This window comes from Columba livia, chromosome 28, assembly GCF_036013475.1.
Source record: "Columba livia isolate bColLiv1 breed racing homer chromosome 28, bColLiv1.pat.W.v2, whole genome shotgun sequence".
In the NCBI taxonomy this organism is placed as follows: domain Eukaryota; kingdom Metazoa; phylum Chordata; class Aves; order Columbiformes; family Columbidae; genus Columba; species Columba livia.
The window spans coordinates 1847734-1867554 of record NC_088629.1 but is presented as its reverse complement, the minus strand read 5'-3'; the positions used below and the strand labels follow the sequence as shown (position 1 = coordinate 1867554).

At 66.0% G+C, this 19821-nt stretch overlaps 2 protein-coding genes and 1 long non-coding RNA gene across 4 annotated transcripts; 1 reads left to right on the top strand and 2 right to left on the bottom strand.

Annotated features, from left to right (window-relative positions):
* Positions 1–33: 33 nt before the first annotated feature.
* Positions 34–13883, bottom strand: CELF3 (CUGBP Elav-like family member 3). 2 transcript variants are annotated; one of them, XR_010468405.1, is made up of 13 exons: positions 13008–13883; positions 12054–12136; positions 10390–10438; positions 9467–9595; positions 9170–9249; positions 8286–8429; positions 7499–7637; positions 6329–6481; positions 6198–6263; positions 4844–4942; positions 3065–3167; positions 1940–2072; positions 34–1852 (listed from the first exon to the last, which is right to left on the bottom strand). XR_010468405.1 is itself a non-coding variant. In XM_065043247.1 (13 exons), exons 1-12 carry the CDS (start codon positions 13150–13152, stop codon positions 1945–1947), a joined length of 1359 nt encoding a protein of 452 aa, XP_064899319.1. In that variant the 5' UTR covers positions 13153–13867; the 3' UTR covers positions 34–1852; positions 1940–1944. The 2 variants fall into 2 exon arrangements, 1 of the variants encoding a protein (XP_064899319.1); XM_065043247.1 differs by having other exon boundaries at positions 3065–3208; positions 13008–13867.
* A 253-nt stretch (positions 13884–14136) lies between these two features.
* Positions 14137–15016, top strand: LOC135576607 (uncharacterized). The gene is made up of 4 exons (XR_010468406.1): positions 14137–14237; positions 14465–14576; positions 14723–14769; positions 14857–15016. It is a non-coding gene; the product is annotated as an uncharacterized LOC135576607 (long non-coding RNA).
* MRPL9 (mitochondrial ribosomal protein L9) lies at positions 14634–19807 on the bottom strand. The gene is given in 10 exon segments (XM_065043253.1): positions 14634–15675; positions 15793–15967; positions 16835–16857; positions 16860–16917; positions 17016–17117; positions 17335–17388; positions 17571–17653; positions 17656–17694; positions 19018–19177; positions 19526–19807. Coding segments are annotated over 9 exon segments (933 nt in total). The 3' UTR covers positions 14634–15675; positions 15793–15835.
* Between the last annotated feature and the right edge of the window lie 14 nt (positions 19808–19821).

The following is a 19821-nucleotide window of genomic DNA, read 5'->3' as shown; positions in this document are numbered from 1 at the left end:
CCCCCCCCCCCCGAGGCTCCTTTAAGCTTCAGGTTTGTATTATTTTTTTAACTTATTTTATTTAGACAGAAAAAAAAGAGGAAAATCAAATAATAAAAGGAATCAACTTAAATTATCCAAAGGAACCGCAATAAATAGCAAATAAATTAAGTGGCGGCGTCTGGGCCGGTAAATCCCGGGGGTCTGCGCCCCCCCCCACCCCCCCACCCCGACCCACCCCCACGTGGACTCAGCAGGACCCGAACCCCCAAAAAGGGGGGACAGACCCGCCCCCCCACACCCCCTCCCGCACCCCAAAACCTTCCAGACAGTGGGGATGGGGAGGCACACCAGCCCCTTTTGGGGGTGTCAGGGGCACCATCCCCATTTTGGGGGGGTCAGGGGCATGGTCCCCATTTTGGGGTGTCGGCACCATCCCCATTTAGGGGGGGTCACGGTCCCTATCCCCTTTGGGGTATTGGGGTCACCGTCCCCATTTTGGGGGGGGGGGGGGTGTCAAGGTCCCCATTCCCTTTGGGGTGTCATGGTCACCATTCCCATATTGGGGTGTTGGGGTCACTGTCCCCATTTAGGGGGGTCAGGGTCCCCAATCCCTTTGGGGTATTGGGGGTCACCGTCCCCATTTTGGGGTGTCAGGGTCCCCATTCCCTTTGGGGTGTCATGGTCACCATTCCCATATTGGGATGTCGGGGTCACTGTCCTCATTTAGAGGGGTCAGGGTCCCCATCCCCTTTGGGGTGTTGGGGTCACTGTCCCCATTTTGGGGGGTCAGGGTCCCCATTCCCTTTGGGGTGTTGTGGTCACCATTCCCATATTGGGGTGTCGGGGTCACCGTCCCCATTTGGGGGGTCAGGGTCCCCATCCCCTTTGGGGTATTGGGGTCACCATCCCCATTTGGGGGGTGAGGCTCACCATCCCATTTAGGGGTGTTGGCATCACTGTCCCCATTTTGGGGGTTCAGGGTCCCTATCCCCTTTGGGGTGTCAGTGTCACCGTCCCCATTTTGGGGGTGTCATGGTCACCGTCCCCATTTAGGGGTGTTGGGGGCACTGCATTTAGGGGGCATCAGAGTCACTGTCCCATTTAGGGGGGTCAGGGTCACCATCCCCATTTAGGGGTGTCGGGGGCACTGGCACCATTTTGGGGGGTGTCAGGAGCACTGTCCCCATTTAGGGGGTACCAGGGGGCACCGCTTTGGCTGGGGGGGCCCCGGCACACCCCACTTTTGGCCGCTGCGGGTCTGGAGCCATCGTGTCCCCCCTGGCGCGTCCCCATGTCCCTCTGTCCCCAAATTTGGCTGGTTTGTCCCCATTTTGGTGCCTGGAGGGTGTGGGGGGGGGGAACTGAGGCAGGTTGGGGGGCGAAGCGGGTGGCAGTGTGTGTGTGGGGTGGGGGTCCCGCTGCGCCCTGGCACGGCCACCCAGGGGACCGGGGAGGGGGGGGTGACAGTGCCGGGGTCGGTGTCCCCAACCACGGAATGTCCCCCCCTCATGGGACCCCCATCCCGGAGCTGGTTTTGGTCCTGTTTGGTGAGAGAAAAGCTCCGAGGGGGGGGTGAAGGGCCCTGCGGGGTGCAAGGGGGAATTCGGGGGGTTTGGGGGTGGGTGCCCCCCCCCCCAGGGCAGATTGGACCCAGATTGGGGGGCTGGCACCCAGGGCCCCCCCCAGCCCTGCCTGGTTGGGTGTGGGGTCCGGCTTGGTCCTGGGTGGGGGGGGGGTCCATCCTTCCTGAGCGTGTGGGGGTCTGTGTGCCCCCCCCCGGCAGCACCGAGCCCCCCGCGAGCACCGCTGCGGGGGGGGGGGCTGCTCTGCAAGGGGGGGCACCCATGGGTGCTGCTCCAGAGCCTCCGACCTGGGGGAAAACGGGGAGATTTGGGGGAGTTAAGCAGAGCTGGGGGTCCCGGGGGGGGCTCGGGGGGGGGGTCCCGGGGGGGCTCACCGGGCTCAGTAGGGCCGGTTGGCGTCTTTGGGCCTCTTGAGCTGCACCTTGAGGCGCTTCATCCCGATCTGGAAGCCGTTCATGGCCTGGATGGCGGCCTGTGCGCTGGCCGGGTTGTCAAAGCTGACGAAACCTGCGGGGACAGCGTTGGGGACATTGGGGACAGCGGGGACTTCAGGGACATCAGGGCCAATACCCTCCCCAGGCTCTGTCCCACAGCCCCGGGGGGCTCTGCTGTGGGGCAACGTGGTCCCACGGCCCCTGGCCATGGTGGCCCAGGTGTGGTGTCCCCAGCCCCTGGCCATGGTGTCTCCATGTCCTGGCCACAGTGGTCCCTGTTGTGTCAGCCCTGGCCATGGTGACCCCAGTTGTAGTGTCCCTGTCTCCATTTCTGGTGTCCCCATCCCCTGGCCATGGTGTCCCCATCCCTTGGCCATAGTGCCCCCATCTCCTGGCCATAGTGTCGCTGGCCATCATGTCCCTATCTCCTGGCCATCATGTCCCCATCCCTGGCCACCATGTCCCCAGCCCTTGGTCATAGTGTCCCCATCTCCTGGCCACGGCATCTGTGGCCATCATGTCCCCATCCCCTGGCCACCATGTCTCCATCCCCTGGCCGTGGTGTCCCCATCCCTCGGCCATGATGTCCCTGGCCATGGTGTCCCAATCCCTTGGTCATAGTGTCCTCATTTCCTGGCCATAGTGTCCCTGGCCACCATGTCCCCATCTCCTGGCCATGGTGTTCCCATCCCCTGGCCATAGTGCCCCCATCTCCTGGCCATGGTGTCCCTGACCATTGTGTCCCCATCCCTGGCCATCAAGTCCCCATCCCTGGCTATGGTGCCCCCATCCCTGGCCACGGTGTCCCTGGCCATCATGTCCCCATCTCCTGGCCATGGTGTCCCCATTCCTCGGCCATGGTGTCCCTGGCCATCATGTCCCCATCTCCTGGCCATGGTGTCCCTGGCTATCATGTCCCCATCCCTGGCCATGGTACCCCCATCCCTGGCCATCATGTCCCCATCCCCTGGCCATAGTGTCCCCATCCCTGGCCATGGTGTCCCTGGCCATCATGTCCCCATCCCTTGGCCATCATGTCCCCGTCCCCGGCCGCGCTGTCCCTACCGAAGCACTTGCTCTGGTTGGTGGCGCGGTCCACGAAGACCTTGGCGGAGATGACGTTGCCGAAGGGCAGGAACATCTGCAGGATCTCGGTGTCGGCGAACTCCTGGGGCAGGTGGTAGATGAAGATGTTACAGCCCTCGGGGCCTGCGGGGGGGGAGCGGCGTCACGGCGGGTGGGGGCAGCGGCCCCGGCCCCAAATCCCGCCCGGAGCCCCCTGAACCACCCCATGTACCCCAAAACCCACCCAGAGCCCCCTAAACCATCTCCAAACCCACCCCATGGCCGCAAAACCTGCCCAGAGCCCCCTGAACCACCCCATGTACCCCAAAACCCGCCCGGAGCCCCCTAAACCACCCCATGTACCCCAAAACCTGCCCTGTGCCCCCTGAACCACTCCATGTACCCCAAAACCCACCCAGAGCCCCCTAAACCATCTCCAAACCCACCCCATGGCCGCAAAACCTGCCCAGAGCCCCCTAAACCACCCCATGTACCCCAAAACCTGTCCTGTGCCCCCTGAACCAATCCATGTACCCCAAAACCCACCCAGAGCCCCCTAAACCATCTCCAAACCCACCCCATGGCCGCAAAACCTGCTCGGAGCCCCCTAAACCACCCCATGTACCCCAAAACCCGCCCGGAGCCCCCTAAACCACCCCATGTACCCCAAAACCCACCCGGAGCCCCCTGAACCATCTCCAAACCCACCCCATGGCCGCAAAACCTGCCCAGAGCCCCCTAAACCACTCCATGTACCCCAAAACCCGCCCTGAGCCCCCTAAACCCCCCCGGAGCCCCCTAAACCATCTCAAAACCCACCCTGTGACCCCAAAACCCACCCTGTGCTGCAAAACCTGCCCTGAGCCCCCTAAACCACCCCATGTACCCCAAAACCATCTCCAAACCCACCCTGTGACCCCAAAACCTGCCCTGAGCCCCCTAAACCACCCCATGTACCCCAAAACCATCTCCAAACCCACCCTGTGACCCCAAAACCCGCCCTGAGCCCCCTAAACCACCCCATGTACCCCAAAACCATCTCCAAACCCACCCTGTGACCCCAAAACCTGCCCTGAGCCCCCTAAACCACCCCATGTACCCCAAAACCTGCCTTGTGCCCCCCAACCCTGCCCTGAGCCCCCTAAACCACCCCAGGTACCCCAAAACCTGCCCTGTCCCCCCAAAACCTGCCCTGTGTCCCCTAAACCACCCCATGTACCCCAAAACCCACCCTGTGTCCCCTAAACCACCCCATGTACCCCAAAACCACTTCTGAACCCACCCTGTGCCCCCAAAACCACCTCCAAACCCACCCCGCACCCCCAAACCAGCCCCCTGTACCCCCAAACCCACCCCATGTGCACACAGGCACCCCAAACTTGTCCCTGCACCCCTAGGGATTCTGAGCCCCCCCCAGCCACAGCACCCTGGGGTTTGTCCCTTGGGGTGTCCTGGGGTCTGTCCCTGGGGTTTGTCCCTTTGGGGGTGTCCCTTGGGGTGTCCCTGGGGTTTGTCCCTTGGGGTGTCCTGGGGTTTGTCTCTTTGGGGGTGTCCCTTGGGGTGTCCTGGGGTCTGCCCCTGGGGTCTGTCCCTTTGGGGGTGTCCCTTGGGGTGTCCCTGGGGTTTGTCCCTTGGGGTGTCCCTGGGGTCTGTCCCTTTGGGGGTGTCCCTTGGGGTGTCCCTGGGGTTTGTCCCTTGGGGTGTCCTGGGGTCTGTCCCTTGAGGGGTGTCCCTTGGGGTGTCCCTGGGGTTCGTCCCTTGGGGTGTCCCCCGTCTCACCTTCGCGCTGCTGCTGCTGTTGGGGTGCGGGGGGGCCCAGCAGCGCTCCTGGGGGGGCGAACGCCGGGCTCACCAGCCCGTAGGCGGCCGGGTAGGCGGCTGGGGAGGGGATGGGGAGTCAACAGGGGGTGCACAGGGACCCCTGGCACCCCAGTGCCTCCCAGCTGCCCTCCCAGTGCCATGACTTGTCCCCCCAGCTCCTCCCAGTACCCACCAGTGCCATGCAATGACCCCCCAGTGCCTCCCAGTACCATGCAAGACCCCCAGTGCCTCCCAGCTGCCCTCCAGTGCCCTGCCATGCCCTCTCAGTGCCGCCCATTGCCCCCCAGTGTCCCCAGTGTCACGCCATGTCCTCCCAGTGCCCCCCAGTGTCCTCAATGCCATGCCATGCCCTCCCAGTGCCCCCCATTGCCCCCAGTGCCATGCCATGCCCTCCCAGTGCTCACCAGTGCCCACCAGTGCCATGCAAGCTCTCCCCAGTGCCTCCCAGTTGCCCTTCCAGTGCCCCCCCCAAGCCATGTAAGACCCCCCTAGTGCCTCCCAGTGCCCCCCCAAGCCATGCAAGACCTCCCCAGTGCCTCCCAGTGCCACCAGTGCACGCAATGCTCTCCAAGTGCCTCCCAGCTGCCATCCCAGTGCCACACCATGACCTCCCCAGTGCCACGCCAAGCCATGCAAGACCCCCCCAGTGCCTCCCAGTGCCCCCCAAGCCATGCAAGACCTCCCCAGTGCCTCCCAGTGCCATCAGTGCCATGCAGTGCTCTCCAAGTGCCTCCCAGCTGCCATCCCAAGTGCCACACCATGACCTCCCAGTGCCCCCCCAAGCCGTGCAAGACCCCCCTAGTGCCTCCAGTGCCACCAGTGCCACGCAATGCTCTCCAAGTGCCTCCCAGCTGCCATCCCAGTGCCACACCATAACCTCCCAGTGCCCCCCCAAGCCATGCAAGACCCCCCAAGTACCTCCCAGTTGCCCTCCCAGTGCCCTCCCAAGACATGCAAGACCTCCCCCAGTGCCTCCCAGTGCCACCAGTGCCACACAATGCTCTCCAAGTGCCTCCCAGCTGCCATCCCAGTGCCACACCATGACCTCCCAGTGCCCCCCCAAGCCATGCAAGACCCCCCCAGTGCCTCCCAGTGCCCCCCCAAGACATGCAAGACCCCCCCAGTGCCTCCCAGTGCCACCAGCGCCACGCAATGCTCTCCAAGTGCCTCCCAGCTGCCATCCCAGTGCCACACCATGACCTCCCAGTGCCCCGCCAAGCCATGCAAGACCCCCCCAGTGCCTCCCAGTGCCCCCCCCAAGACATGCAAGACCCCCCCAGTGCCTCCCAGTTCCCCCAGTGCCCCAGCGCACCTGTGTAGTGCTGCATGCCGGCGTACGCCTGCTGCAGGGGGTCCGGGGGGGCCGCGGGGCTCTGGGCTGGGGACAGAGGGGCCGTTAGGGGCGGCGGGGGACACGGGGGGCGCGGGGGGGGCGGCGGGCACCTGGGAAGGGGGGGACCCCGCCGGCGTAGAGCGCGTCGGGGGGCGCGGGGGGCCCCGCGGGCTGTGCCGGCACCGGGCTGTAGCCGTTGACACCGAGCGGGGCGGCCATGGCGGGGACCGGGGTGGCGGCCATGGCGGGCGGCGTGCTGGTTCCTGCGGGGACAACGTGGCACCCTGGGGTCACCCACGGGTCCCCAGAGCTGGTGACAACCTCTCAGTCTCCCGGTGTCACCCCCTGGGTCCCCAGCATTGGTGACACCATCTCAGTCTCCTGGTGTCACCCCCGACATTCCCAGTGCTGGTGACACCATCTCAGTCTCCCGGTGTTGCCCCCGGGTCCCCAGCATTGATGACACCATCTCTGGGCTCCCACTGTCACCCCCCAGGTCCCCAGCACTGGTGACACCATCTCAAGTCTCCTGGTGTCACCCCCCAGGTCCCCAGCACTGGTGACACCGTCTCAGTCTCCTGGTGTCACCCCCCACGTCCCCAGCATTGGTGACACCATCTCTGGGCTCCCACTGTCACCCCTCAGGTCCCCAGCACTGGTGACACCATCTCAAGTCTCCTGGTGTCACCCCCCACGTCCCCAGTGCTGGTGACACCATCTCAAGTCTCCTGGTGTCACCCCCAGGTCCCCAGCACTGGTGCCATCATTCCCAGGTGTCCCCAATTCCTAGTGTCCCCCATAGCCCATGTCCCATCCCTGGTGACACCATTCCTGGTGTCCCCAATCCCTGGTGTCCCACATCCCCATGTGCCCATTCCCAGGTATCCCCCATATCCCATGTTCTCCACCCCTGGTGTCCCTCATGTCCCCATACCTGGTGTCCCCTATTCCTGGTGTCCTCCATATCCCATGTCCCAACCCTGATGTCCCCATATCTCATGCCCCACCCCTGGCACCCCTCGTTCCCAGGTGTCCCCACATTCCCATCCCTGGTATCCCACATGTCCCCATCCCCAGTGTCCCCCATATCTCATGTCCTATCCCTGATGTCCCCACATCCCCATCTCTGCTGTCCCCCATATCTCATGTCCCCTTGTCCCCCATATCCCATGTCCTCCACCCTTGGTGTCCCCCATTTCTGGTGTCCTCCATATCCCATGTCCCATCCCTGGTGTCCCCATATGCCCATCCCCGTGTCCCCCGTGGTAGCTGTCCCATACCTGAGGAGGGGGGCAGGGGGGTGGCGATGAGCCCGTTGGGGTTGACCGTGCCCATGTGCTGCATCTGGACGGCCATGGTGGCCATGGGGCTGAGGTAGGCCGAGTGCGCGGCCACCAGGGCCGCCTGCTGCTGCATCAGCTGCGGGGACAGCGCCTGGCACCGGGCACGGGCCACCGGCCACTGCCGGCCACCACGGTCCCACCCGGAGCCCAGGGACACCCCGTGGGGCCAGCGCCCCAGTGCCATGGAGATCCATCACCTCCCCATGATGGTGACCCAAGCACCACCACCCTGGGCCATGGAGAACTTCACCTCCCCATGATGGTGACCCCGGTGCCACCACCCTGGGTCATGGAGAATGTCACCTCCCCATGATGGTGACCCTGGTGCCACCATCCTGGGTCATGGAGAATGTCACTTTCCCATGATGGTGACCCAAGCACCACCACCCTGGGGCCATGGAGAACGTCACCTCCCCATGATGGTCATCCCTGGTGCCACCACCATGGGTCATGGAGATCTGTCACCTCCCCACAACCGTCACCCCAACACACCAATGTCCCCACACCCAACCACAGATCTCCATCACCTCCCGGTGTGTCACCCCCAATGTCCCACATTGGGCCACGGGGTCCCTCATGTCCCCACATCCACCACGCATCACTACAGGAGTTCAGCATCTCCCAGTATCACCCACCCAGCCACCCATCACCCCCAGGACCTCCCGCTGCCCCAGGGGGCCCAGCAGCCGCCAGGGCCACCACGTGTCCCCGTGTCCCCACCCACCGCCTGCGTGTAGGCACTGTAGGCCCCGAACTGGAGGGCGATGGGGCTGAACATGCCCAGCTGGCTGGCGACCTGCTGCATGCGCCGCAGCCCCCGCTCCTTCTCCGTGTCCGCAAACTTCACCACCAGGCTGGAGGACGCGCCCTGCGCGGGGACACGGCGACACGGGGTCACCCAGGGGTGGCCGCCCGCACCGGGGTCCTTGGGGGCAAGGGGTGGGGATGGGAATGATGGGGACAATGGCGGGGATGATGGTGGTGGGGGCAATGGTGATGGTGGGAATGATGGTGGTGGGGACAATGATGATGGGGACAATGGTGGTAGGGATGAAGGTGATGGGGGCAATGGTGATGGTCAGGATGATAGTGGTGGGGACCATGATGATGGGGACAATGGTGGTAGGGATGATGGTAGTGGGGACAATGATGATGGGGATGAAGGTGATGGGGACAATGATGATGGGGATGGTGGGGATGGTGATAGTGGGGACAATGGTGATGGTGGGGACAATGGTGATGGTGGGGACAATGGTGATGGTGGGGACAATGGTGGGGATGAAGATAGTGGGAACAATGATGATGATGGTGGGGATGGTGATGGGGACAACAATGGGGGTGGTGAAGATGATGATGATGGTGAACATCACCTCCTCATGATGGTCACCCTGGTGCCACCACCCTGGGTCATGGAGAACGAGGATGGTGGGGATGGTGGTGGGGACGAAGATGGGGACAACAATGATGAGGACAATGGTGGTAGGGATGGTGGTGGGGACGAAGACGGGGACAATAATGGAGACAATGATGGGGACAACGGAGGGGATGACAATGATGGGGATGATGACCATGGGGACAGCGACGGTGGGGACAACATTCCCATCTCACCGGGAGGGTGCGGCTCCCGTGCAGCGCGGCGATGGCGGCCTGGGCCTCCGCGTGGCTCTGGAACTTGACGAAGGCACAGCCTGGGGGGGGACAGCTGGTCAGCGTGCAGGGGGGACACCCACCTGTCCCCCTCAGACCCCGCACACACCCCATGGCCCCACCTGAACTCGCCCCACCAACCCTCAACCCCAACCCCGCTCCCCAGTTCACACCCTGCCCCACAGATCCCCATCTCCCCCCTCCAAGAGCCCTCAGGGACCCCCCCCGAGCCATTCCCAGCCCCCCTGGCCCCCCCACCTTTGCTGGTGCCGTCGGGCCCCCGCAGCACCGTGCACTCGTCGATGGTGCCGAAGGGCTCGAACATCTTGCGCACGTCCTCGTCCGCCTGCTGCTTGCTCAGCATCCCCACAAACAGCTTACGGTCCTCTGCGGGGACACGGCGGGGACAAGGGGACACCAGGGTGGGGACCCCCCCGCACTCCGGGGTGGGACCCCCTGGGGACGTTGGGATAGGCTGGGGCCCGAGGATGGGGATATGGGGATACTGGGATGGGTTGGGACGCAGGGATGGGGACACGAGGACACCAGGATGGGCTGGGACCCCCAGGATTGTAGACATGGGGACACTAGGATGGGCTAGGACCCAGGGATAGGGACATAGGGACACTGGAATGGGTTGGGACCCAGAGATAGGGATATGGGGACATGGGAACACTAGGATGGGCTGGGATCCAGGGATGGGGACATGGGGACAATGGGATGGGCTGGCACCCGGGGATGGGGGAGATGGGGATATGGGGACACTAGGATGGGCTGAGACACAGGGATGGGGACATGGGGACACCGGAATGGATTGGGACCCAGAGATAGGTATATGGGGACATGGGGGACACTGGGATGGGCTGGGATCCAGGGATGGGGACATGGGAACACTGGGGTGGGCTGGGACCTGGGGATGGGGGAGATGGAGATATGGGGACACTAGGATGGGCTGAGACCCAGAGATGGGGACATGGGGACACTGGGATGGGCCAGGACTCCCCTGTGGGGAATAGGAACACGTTGGGGTGGACAGAGGTGGGGACACCCGCCCTGGGGACAAAGCCTTGGCATGGGACAGGGATAGGGACATGGGAAGTGGGCACAGAGGTGTTTTGGGGACAGGGAATGGGGACAGGGCTGCGGGGGGGGACACTGTGGGGCCGGGGGGGGACTGGTACCTCCTCGGCTCTCACTGTCCGCCGGCTTCACCTGGATGGGCCGGTTCATCTAGGGGGGGGACAGGGGAGGGGATGGGGACAAGGGGGGACACGGCCCCCCACTCCCCGAGGGGCCCAGGTGTCCGGTCAGACACCCCCCACCACGTGAGGTGCACGGATCCACTCCCCCGGCCCCCAGCACCCCAAAGATGCTCCCGTCACCATGGCAACCCCAGCCCTGCATCCGTTACCTGGCAACGGGTACCGCGGCCATAAGGGGGGACCGGGGGGCCCAGGGATGCGCTAACGAGCACCCACCACCGCCCCGCTAATTAGGGGCGATGAGCCCACCCCCCCCCCCCACCCCGTAACCCCCAGAGGCCGGGGGGGGGAGGGCGCAGATGCCCGGTAACCATGACAACGGCAGCCCCGGCTCCATGGCAACCGCCCACTCATCCCAATTTCCCCATCCCCGTTGCCCGGCAACGCCGCTGACATCATCAGCGCTCGCGATAAACAATGACGGGGATGGGGGGGGCGAAGGGAATGGAGGTTTGGGGGGGGGGGGGGGGAGGGAAGGGGGGACCCCCAGGCCGTGACCCCCCCGGGTTGGGGGGATGCGGGAGATGGGGCCGCCGGGGGGCCCGTTCAGTGCGGGGGTTCCCAGGGCCGCCGGTTCAGCCTCAGCCCGGGGGGTTTCGGGGGGGCCGGTTCAACCCCAGCCCGGGGGGGGGGGGGGCTCGGGGGGGCGGTTACGGCGCCCCAGCTGACCCCAGGCGGCCCCTTTCCCCCGCCGAAAGCGAAGGTGGCCCCAGCCCTCCCCCCCCCCCCCGCCCCCAGATGGCACTGGAAATGCCCCCCCCCGGGGGGGGAGGGCACTAATCCCCCGTAATCCCCCGCGGGCCGGGATCAGCCCCGGCCAGGGCGGGGGGGGCACGGGAAGGGCCAATACCCCAAATTGCCCCAGGACCCCCCAGCATCACCCCCCACCCCCAGGCCCGGCGAGTGCGGGGGGGTCGCTCCCTGTTCCCGTCCCCATCCCGGTGAGGTGAGGGGGGTGCAGCTGCCAGGGCGGTGCCGCCCCTAATCCCCCCCCACACCCCGCAAATCCCCCCCGGGATTTACGGCCCCCAAATCCCCGGATTATCCCGGCGAAGCCAAATCCCCCCGGGGCCGGCGGGACACGCGCAGCCAGGCGGGGGGGGCACCGACCCCCCCACCCCTACACGCGGGGACCCCCAAAATACCCCCCCCACCCCACCCCAACCCACACCCTTGGGAACCCCTAAACCCCGCCATGAGGCTTCAGGCACCCCCAGCACCTATAGGGGAGAAACTGGGTGCTGGGACCCCCCCCAGCACCCCAGCTGCAATGGGGGAGGTGGGGGACACCCGGACGCCTGGGTTCCCCCCCCCCGGCTTTGTTAGCTCAGCTGCCCGGTGCCCGCCGCTCGCCTGGCAACGCTTCGTTAGCGCCAGGCCCTAATTAGCGCCAGGCCTTCGTTAGCGTCTTCAGGCGATGCAGCGCCCGCTATTTATAACCCCCCAGCAGATGTTTGTGGGTGCGACACCCCCCGTCTCCATCCCAAAGGTGGGGTCCCGGACACCTGGGTCCTCCCACGGGCGAGGGGGTGTCACGGGTGGGGGTGTCACGGGTGGGGGTGTCACGGGGGGGCCCCACTCACCCCCGGGAGGGTTTTCTGCTCGTGTAGGGCGCTCTGCGCCTTCAGGGCCGACTCGCGGGCGCAATAGGTCAGGAAGGCGCATCCTGGGGGGAGACATTGGGATGGGGGGGGGGTACATGGGGGGGTACAGACCCCTTGAGGCACCCAGACCCCCTATGGCATTTCAGGGCTCTGCCCCCGCCCCCCCCCCAGGCCCAGGCTGGGGACAATTGTGGGTCCCCAGGTCCCCCGATAGAGCCTGGGGGGTCTCAGGCATCTGGGGGCAGCAGCCCCGAACCCCCCCAGTCTCTCTGTGGCCATCACCCGTCCTCAGGCCTGCACTCTCTTTCTGCCCCTCCAGCCTGTCCTGGGGCTCCAGGGACCCCCCCCCCCAGCTGCCAGGGAAGGGGGGTTTGTTTTTGGGGGGTCGACCCCCCCCCCTCCGGCCGTTACCCAGCACCGCAAACACCCACCCACGCAACACCCTGCGCCGGCACAGCCGCTCACAGCCCCCCCGACACCCGCACAAACACCCCCAGCGCCCACGCAACACCCGCACCCAACATCCCCGCGCAACCGCCACCCACCCCCGCAGCACCGGCCACGGGCTGAACCCGCTGCCTGCGGCTGGACCGGGGTGCCCGGGGCTGGACCGGGAGCTACCCGGGGCCGCACCGGGGCTGTGGATGCTGCTCGGGGCCTCTGGCTGTACGTGGGGCTGTGCCCGGTGCCGGAGGTGTTCCCGGCGCCGTTCCCGGTTCCCCAGGGCTGTGCCAGTTCCCGGTGCCGTTCCCTGTGCCATTCCCGGTGCCATTCCCGGCGGCCGCTCCCCGTTCCCCAGGGCTGTCCCCGGTGCCGTTTGTGGCACCCGAGGCTGTTCCCGGTGCCATTCCCGGGGCCGGGGGCCGCACCCCGCTCCCGTTGCCAGTTCCCCAGGGCCGTGCCGGTGCCCGGTGGCTCTCCCGGTGCCGTTACCTTTGTGCATGCCGGTGTACTTGTCCTTGATGACGGTGAGCTCGTAGATCTTGCCGAACTGCTCGAAGATGGGTTTGAGATCCTTCTCCTCCAGGTGCCGCGGGATCTGCCCCACGAAGAGTTTGATGGCGTCGGGCTCCTTCATGGGGCCGCCGGTGGGGGACCGGGCCCCGGGGCCGCTCCCGCCGCTCGGTGCGGCTCCCGGTATCGCCGCCGCGGTGGCCGGTGCCGCGTTCCCACCGCCCGCGTTCGGCTGCCGGAGCGGCTCCCGCTGGCGGCTGCCGGTGCCCGGTGCCCGGTGGCGGCCCGGCCGCGGCGCACACAAAGGACGAGGCGGCCCCGGGGCTCCGCTCGGCTCCGGGGACGGGGCGCGGCGGGGCGGGGGCAGCTCTGCCCGGGGGGCGGCGCTCCCGGTAGGTCCCGGCGGTTTCCCGATGGGGCCCTCCCGTGCGGCGGCCCCCAGATGCCGGTGGCTGCCGGTACCGCCCGCTCGCCGCCCCGCTGCCCCCGGGGGGCCCCCGGTACCGGGGGAAGGTTCAGCGCCCGGCCCGGCCCATGGCGGCCGCACCGGCCGCGCTCCCCGAGAGCTCCGGCGGCGGCGAAACCCCGCGCCCGCTGCGCCCCGGTACCGGCACCGGTACCGGCTCCGGACCCCGCTCGCCGCTTTTCTTCCCCGGCCGGTACCGCCCCGCCCCTCCCGGTGCTGATGTCAGAGCGGGACCGCGAACCGGGCACCGGCGAGAGCACCGGGACCTGGGGACCGGCCCCGAGCGCTGGACACGGGCAACCGGGCACCGAGCAGTGGCCACCGGCTCCGCCTCGCCCGGGGCTCCGCCGCGGCGGCCGCCGGGGCTGCGGGGGGGACGCGCGGGGCGGGTGCGTGTGTGCGGGGCCGCGCTCGCGGGGGCGCGCCCGTGTGTGCACGCGCGGGGGGGTGAGGATGGCGAGTCCGTGTGTCCGTCCCCGCGTGTCCCCGTGTCCGTCCCCCCCCCTCGGCGCTGTCCCCGGTGCTGAGCGCGGGGCGGACCCGCTCCACCCGGGGTGGGGACACACACACACCGCCCCCATCCCAGCCCCCCCGTGTCACACCCCACGCGCACACCCCGCGTGTCACCCCCACCCCCCCCCCCGCCACGGAGTCGTTGTCACCCCCCTCCGTTGCCATAGCGACCGGTCGCACCGGCCGCAGCCAAGATGGCGTCGCCGCAACCGCCACCGCGTCCCCGGCAGGTGCCGCGGCGGGGGCCGGGGGGGGGGGACACACCGGGACACGCACCCACGGGCTGTGACCCCCCCACGGGACGCGTTCACACGCGTGGGGGGCGCGGTGACCCCCGCGTTGCGCTGCGGGCCTGTGTGTAGGGGGGTGTCTCACATGGGGCCACCCCCGGGTGACGTCCCCCCCCCGCCTCCCCAGCCCACGGGTGACACTTGTGTTTCCCCCACCCCCCCCCCAGCCCACGCGTGACGCTGTTCCGAGCCCCCCCCCGGCCACGCTGAGGCTGAGCAGCGAGCGTGGTACCTGCGGGGACACCCCGAGACGCGGCTGTTGATTCGCGGCTTCCTCAGGTGGGACCCGAACCCCCCCCCCCCCCGAGAAACTCCCCCAAAAAACACCCCAATTCGTGTGAAAAACAAACGTTCATTTGCCATAAAAACCCCCAAAACAGCCCATTTCCCCCAAAAAACCCTGTGCCCCCCCCTCCCCCAACCAGGGAGCTGCTGCACCAGCGCCCGGATGATGTCCTGGAGTTCGCTGCAGGTGACGGGGGGTCCCGGGGGGGTCCCCAATGCCTGGGGGGTACATAGGGGGTCCCAGGCGTCCCCTCACCCCCCCGTACCCCCCCAGGGTACTTTACGCAGCCGGAGCTGCCGCGTCGCATCCGGGAGCAGCTGGGGGGGCCGGGAGCAGCGTCTTGAGGGGGGGGTCTCACCCCAATAAAAGCGCTGGGACCCCCCCCACCCCACCTGTGTCCCCCCCTGTGACCGAGCAGCTCCAGGAACCACCCCCCCAATCCTTTCTGGGGAACCGCACCTGGGTCCTGGGGGGACTTTGGGGGTTCCAGGGGGGTCCTGGGGGAATGTGGGGGTCCCACAGGTCTCGGGGGCAATTTGGGGTGCTGGGGGTGTTCCCATGGGGGTCTTGAGAGCAGTCTGGGAATCCCAAGGAGTTGGGGGCATCCCAGAGGTCCTGGGGGGGTCCCAGGGGTAGTTTGGAGTCCCAGGGGTCCTGGGGGGAGTTTGGGGGTCCTGAGGTGGTCCCAGGGGTCCTGGGGGGCAGTTTGGGGGTCCCAAGGAGTTGGGGGGGTCCTGGGGGCAGTTTGGGGGGCCTGTGGGGGTCCTGGGAGCAGTTTGGGGATCCCAAGGAGTTGGGGGGGTCCCAGGTGTAGTTTGGGGATCCCAGGGGTCCTGGGGGCAGTCTGGGGGTCCTGTGGGGGGTCGTGGGAGCAGTTTGGGGATCCCAAGGAGTTGGGGAGTCCCAGGTGTAGTTTGGGGGTCCCAGGGGTCCTGGGGGCAGTTTGGGGGTCCTGTGGGGGTCGTGGGAGCAGTTTGGGGATCCCAAGGAGTTGGGGGGTCCCAGGTGTAGTTTGGGGGTCCCAGGGGTCCTGGGGGCAGTCTGGGGGTCCTGGGAGCAGTTTGGGGATCCCAAGGAGTTGGGGGGTCCCAGGTGTAGTTTGGGGGTCACAGGGGTCCTGGGGGCAGTCTGGGGGTCCTGTGGGGGTCCTGGGAGCAATCTGGGGATCCCAAGGAGTTGGGAGTCCCAGGTAGAGTTGGGGGGTCCCAGGTGTAGTTTGGGGGTCCCAGGGGGGTCGGGGGCCCCCCCAGTTTCACAGCAACCCCTCCCTGGTGGCCTCCAGCGCCTCCCGTTGCTGCTGCAGCCAGTGCCGGTAGCGCCGGGTCTTGGGGCGCATGAACTGCACCACGGTCATGGGCACCCGCACCGTGTCCAGCCCGTTCACCTGCAGCGCACGGGGAGGGGGGTCAGGGCCGGGGAACCCCCCCCGGGACCCCCCTTTGTCCCCCGGGGGTGGGGGGAGGCTGCTCTGGGGTCTCTGCCCCATCATGTGCCAGAGGATGCTCTGTCCCTAAAATTTGGGGGGACATGAGTGCGGGGGGAGCTGGGAATGGGGGGGAATAGGGGATAGGGGAGGGAATGGGGGGAAACGGGGGGGAAATAGGGGAGGAAATGGGGGGGAATAGAGAGGAAATGGGGGGGAATAGAGAGGAAACGGGGGGGAATGGGGAGGAAATGGGGGGGGAAACGGGGAGGAAATGGGGGGAAACGGGGGGAAATGGGGGGGAAACGGGGAAGAAATGGGGGGGGAATAGAGAGGAAACGGGGGGAAATGGGGAGGAAACGGGGGGAAATGGGGAGGAAAACGGGGGGAAACGGGGAGGAAATGGGGGGGAACGGGGAGGGAAATGGGGGGAAACGGGGAGGAAATGGGGGGGGAAACGGGGAGGAAATGGGCGGGAAACGGGGGGGGAAACGGGGGGGAAATGGGGGGGAAATAGGGGCCTTCACCCCTTCCCCACCCCACGGGAATGGGGCACAGCGAAGGCACCGGGAGGTGATGGGAACCAGGATCTGTGGGAGGTGGTTTTGGGGGGGGACCACTCCCTGGGGGGGGCAAAGAGACACCCCCACTCTGTGTGTCCCAGGGACGGGGCTTTTGGTTCGTTATTTCCCTCTTTGAAATAAAGGATTTTGGCTCCTCGCACCCTGTGCCAGGACTGAGCTCAGGGTTCTCTGGGGGGGGGTACAGAGTGGGGGGGTGGGGGAAGGGGTTTGGGGGTGGGGAGGGTTTTTGGGGGGGGCCTCTCACCGTCACATCGCACCAGTATTCTCCCAGCGCGTGATGGGCTCCTCGGGCAGCTTCACCGCATGGGGGGGCACGAAAACCCGCAGCTGCGGAACGAGATGGGGTGGTGGGGTGAGATTTGGGGGGGGGACAACCCCTAGAGACCCCCCCCCCCGCCACCCCCGTTAACGGCAGAAGCGCTCACGTTCTTGAGGAAATGCCGCGCCACGATCTCGTTGTTCAGCTCCCACTTGACGTTGTTCTTCATCCCAACCTCGAGGCGGCAGCTCCGGAGGAAGCTGAGGGTCTAGGGGGGGGATGAAGGGGTTGGGGGGGCTCTGTGCTCGCCGGGGGGGGGGCACCGAGGTGCCCAAGGGGGCAACATGCACCCCAGGGGTTTGGGGGGGACAGGGTGACACTGGGACACACACAGCGGTGGGATGAGGTTCATGAGCAGCTCCCAACCCCAGGGCGGGGGGTCTCCCCGCAGCAGTTTTGGGGGGGTTGGACCCCCCCACACTCACCTTCTCCCCGCTCTGCGTCTGCTGCTCCTCCACCTTCCCCCCCTCCTGACGCAGCTGTGGGGGACACAAGGAGGAGAATCACCCCAAAAACAGACGCGTGGGGATGGACATGGGGATGATCCCAAACCAGATGCATGGGGGGGGCGCGAGGATGATCCCCAATAACACCCCCCCCTAAATCTTTGCTTTTTTGCCTAATTTTTCCCCATTTCCGAGCCCCCCGTTTCCTGCCTCACCTGCTTCTCCTCCTCGAACAGCCGCCGGTTCTCGGGGGACGCGTACACGGCCAAACCACGCGGCAGCAGCTTGTTCCGCCCACGCGTTTCTCCACGCTCACCAGGTCCCCACGGGTCCCCAAACCTGGGGGGGGGGGGGACAGGGGGTCAGGGATGGGTCCCCCCCCACCCTGGATATCAGCTGGTGGGGGGTGGATGCGAAATAAAGAGGGAAAATGGTGCAAAATGATAGGTTTGGGGGCTCTGTGGCATGAGTTGCTGCGGGTCAGTGGGGATGGGATGTAACGGGGGGAAATAATGGGGGGAAATGGGGTAGAATGGGGGAAATGGGGCAGAACGGGGGGGAAATGGGGCAGAAATGGGATATAATGGGGAAACAGGACAGAAACGGGTCATAAGAGGGGGAATTGGGGTATAATGGGGGGGGAATGGGATAGAAATGGGACATAATGGGGAGAAATAGGAGAGAAGTGGGACATAAGGGGGGAAGGGGACAGAACTAGGATATAATGGGGGGAAACGGGACGTGATGGGCAAAATGGGACAGAAACTGGACATAACGGGTGGAAACGGGACATAATGGGGAAAATGGGATGTAAGGGAGGGAAATGGGGCAAAACAAGGATGTAATGGGGGGAAATGGAACAGAAGTGGGACATAAAGGGGGGGAAACAGGACAAAAATGGAACAGAAATGGGGGATAACAGGGGGAAATGGGACAGAAATGGGACATAACGGGGGAAGTGGGACATAATGGGGGAAACGGGACAGAAACGGGACATAACGGGCAGGGAAACAGGACACAGTGGGGAAATGGGACAGAAATGGGACATAATGGGGGGGAAAAGGGACAAAAATGGGAGATAACGGGGGAAACAGGTCAGAAATGGGACAGGAATAGGACACAATGGGGAGGGAATGGGACAGAAATGGGAGATAATGGGGGGAAATGGGATGGAAATGGGACAGAAACGGGACACAATGGGGGGGAAAGGAGACAAAAATGGGACAGAAATGGGACATAATGGGGAGAAATGGGACAGAAATGGGAGATAACGGGGGAAACAGGTCAGAAACAGGACAGGAATGGGACAGAAATGGGACACAATGGGGAGGGAATGGGACAGAAACGGGAAATAATGGGTGGAAAGGGGATGGAAATGGGACAGAAACGGGACACAATGGGGGGGAAAAGGGACAAAAATGGGACAGAAATGGACATAATGGGGAGAAATGGGACAGAAATGGGAGATAACGGGGGAAACAGGTCAGAAACGGGACAGAAATGGGACAGAAACAGGACACAATGGGGAGGGAATGGGACAGAAATGGGAAAATAATGGGGGGAAATGGGATGGAAATGGGACAGAAATGGGACACATGGGGGGGAAACGGGACCCTAACGGGGGGATGGGGTATAACGGGGGGAGCCGGGGCGGGTCCGTACCCTCCACGGGCTGGGTGAGGAGGAGCTCCAGCTGCCCCCGCGGCCGGTGCTTCGTGTCCTCCAGCAGCCGGTACACGCGGTGCCGCCGGTGGTACAGGCGGGGGGGCCGGCCCTCCTTGCTGAGCGGCACCTGCCACCAGCGCTCCACCACCACCGTGCCCTGCGGGGAGCGCGGTCAGACCGGGGGGACCGGGACACACACACATCACACCCCCCCGGTACCGGGTAAACCGGGGTCTCCCGGTGGTGAGTCCGGAACACCCCCCGGTTGCCTCCACCCGACCACCAGCTGCCCCAAGGCCCCTGTGCAAACCGCCCGGTCACCTCACGGACACTCCCGCCCCCACCCCGGTCACCTCACGGACACTCCCGCCCCCCCCCTCAGTCACCTCACGGATGCTGTCGCCCTCCCCGTCTCCTCACGGATACTCCCGCCCCCCGCCGTTTCCCTCACGGACACCCCACAACCCGGCGCCCAAACGCTCTCCCCGGTCCCCCCGGGGCTCACCCGGCCGTGGCTGAGGCTCAGGGCCCGGCTGGCCGCCCGCACCACGATGGCGCCGCCGCCCGCCGCTCCCCGCGCCCAGCATGACCGCCCCGCTCCCGGTCCCGCCGAGGACCCCGCGGGGCTGCCCCGCAGCGCGCCTGCGCACACAACCCTGCGCCGAGCTGAGTGCGCCTGCGCACAACGACACCGCGGCTCCATGCACCGGCGCCCGAGGACCCCACCGGAGGCTGCCCTGCTGCGCGCCTGCGCCCGGTGTTCCCCGTTACCACAACTCCCCACCATAGCGGTGCTCCGGA

Coding starts and splice junctions, on each gene's coding strand:
- CELF3 (XM_065043247.1), bottom strand. CDS start 13,152: ATGAAGGAGCCCGACGCCATCAAACTCTTCGTGGGGCAGATCCCGCGG. Junction 7,638..8,285: donor ACAGTGCCTACACGCAGGCG/GTGGGTGGGGAC, acceptor CTGTCCCCGCAG/CTGATGCAGCAGCAGGCGGC. Junction 2,073..3,064: donor CAACCAGAGCAAGTGCTTCG/GTAGGGACAGCG, acceptor CTGTCCCCGCAG/GTTTCGTCAGCTTTGACAAC.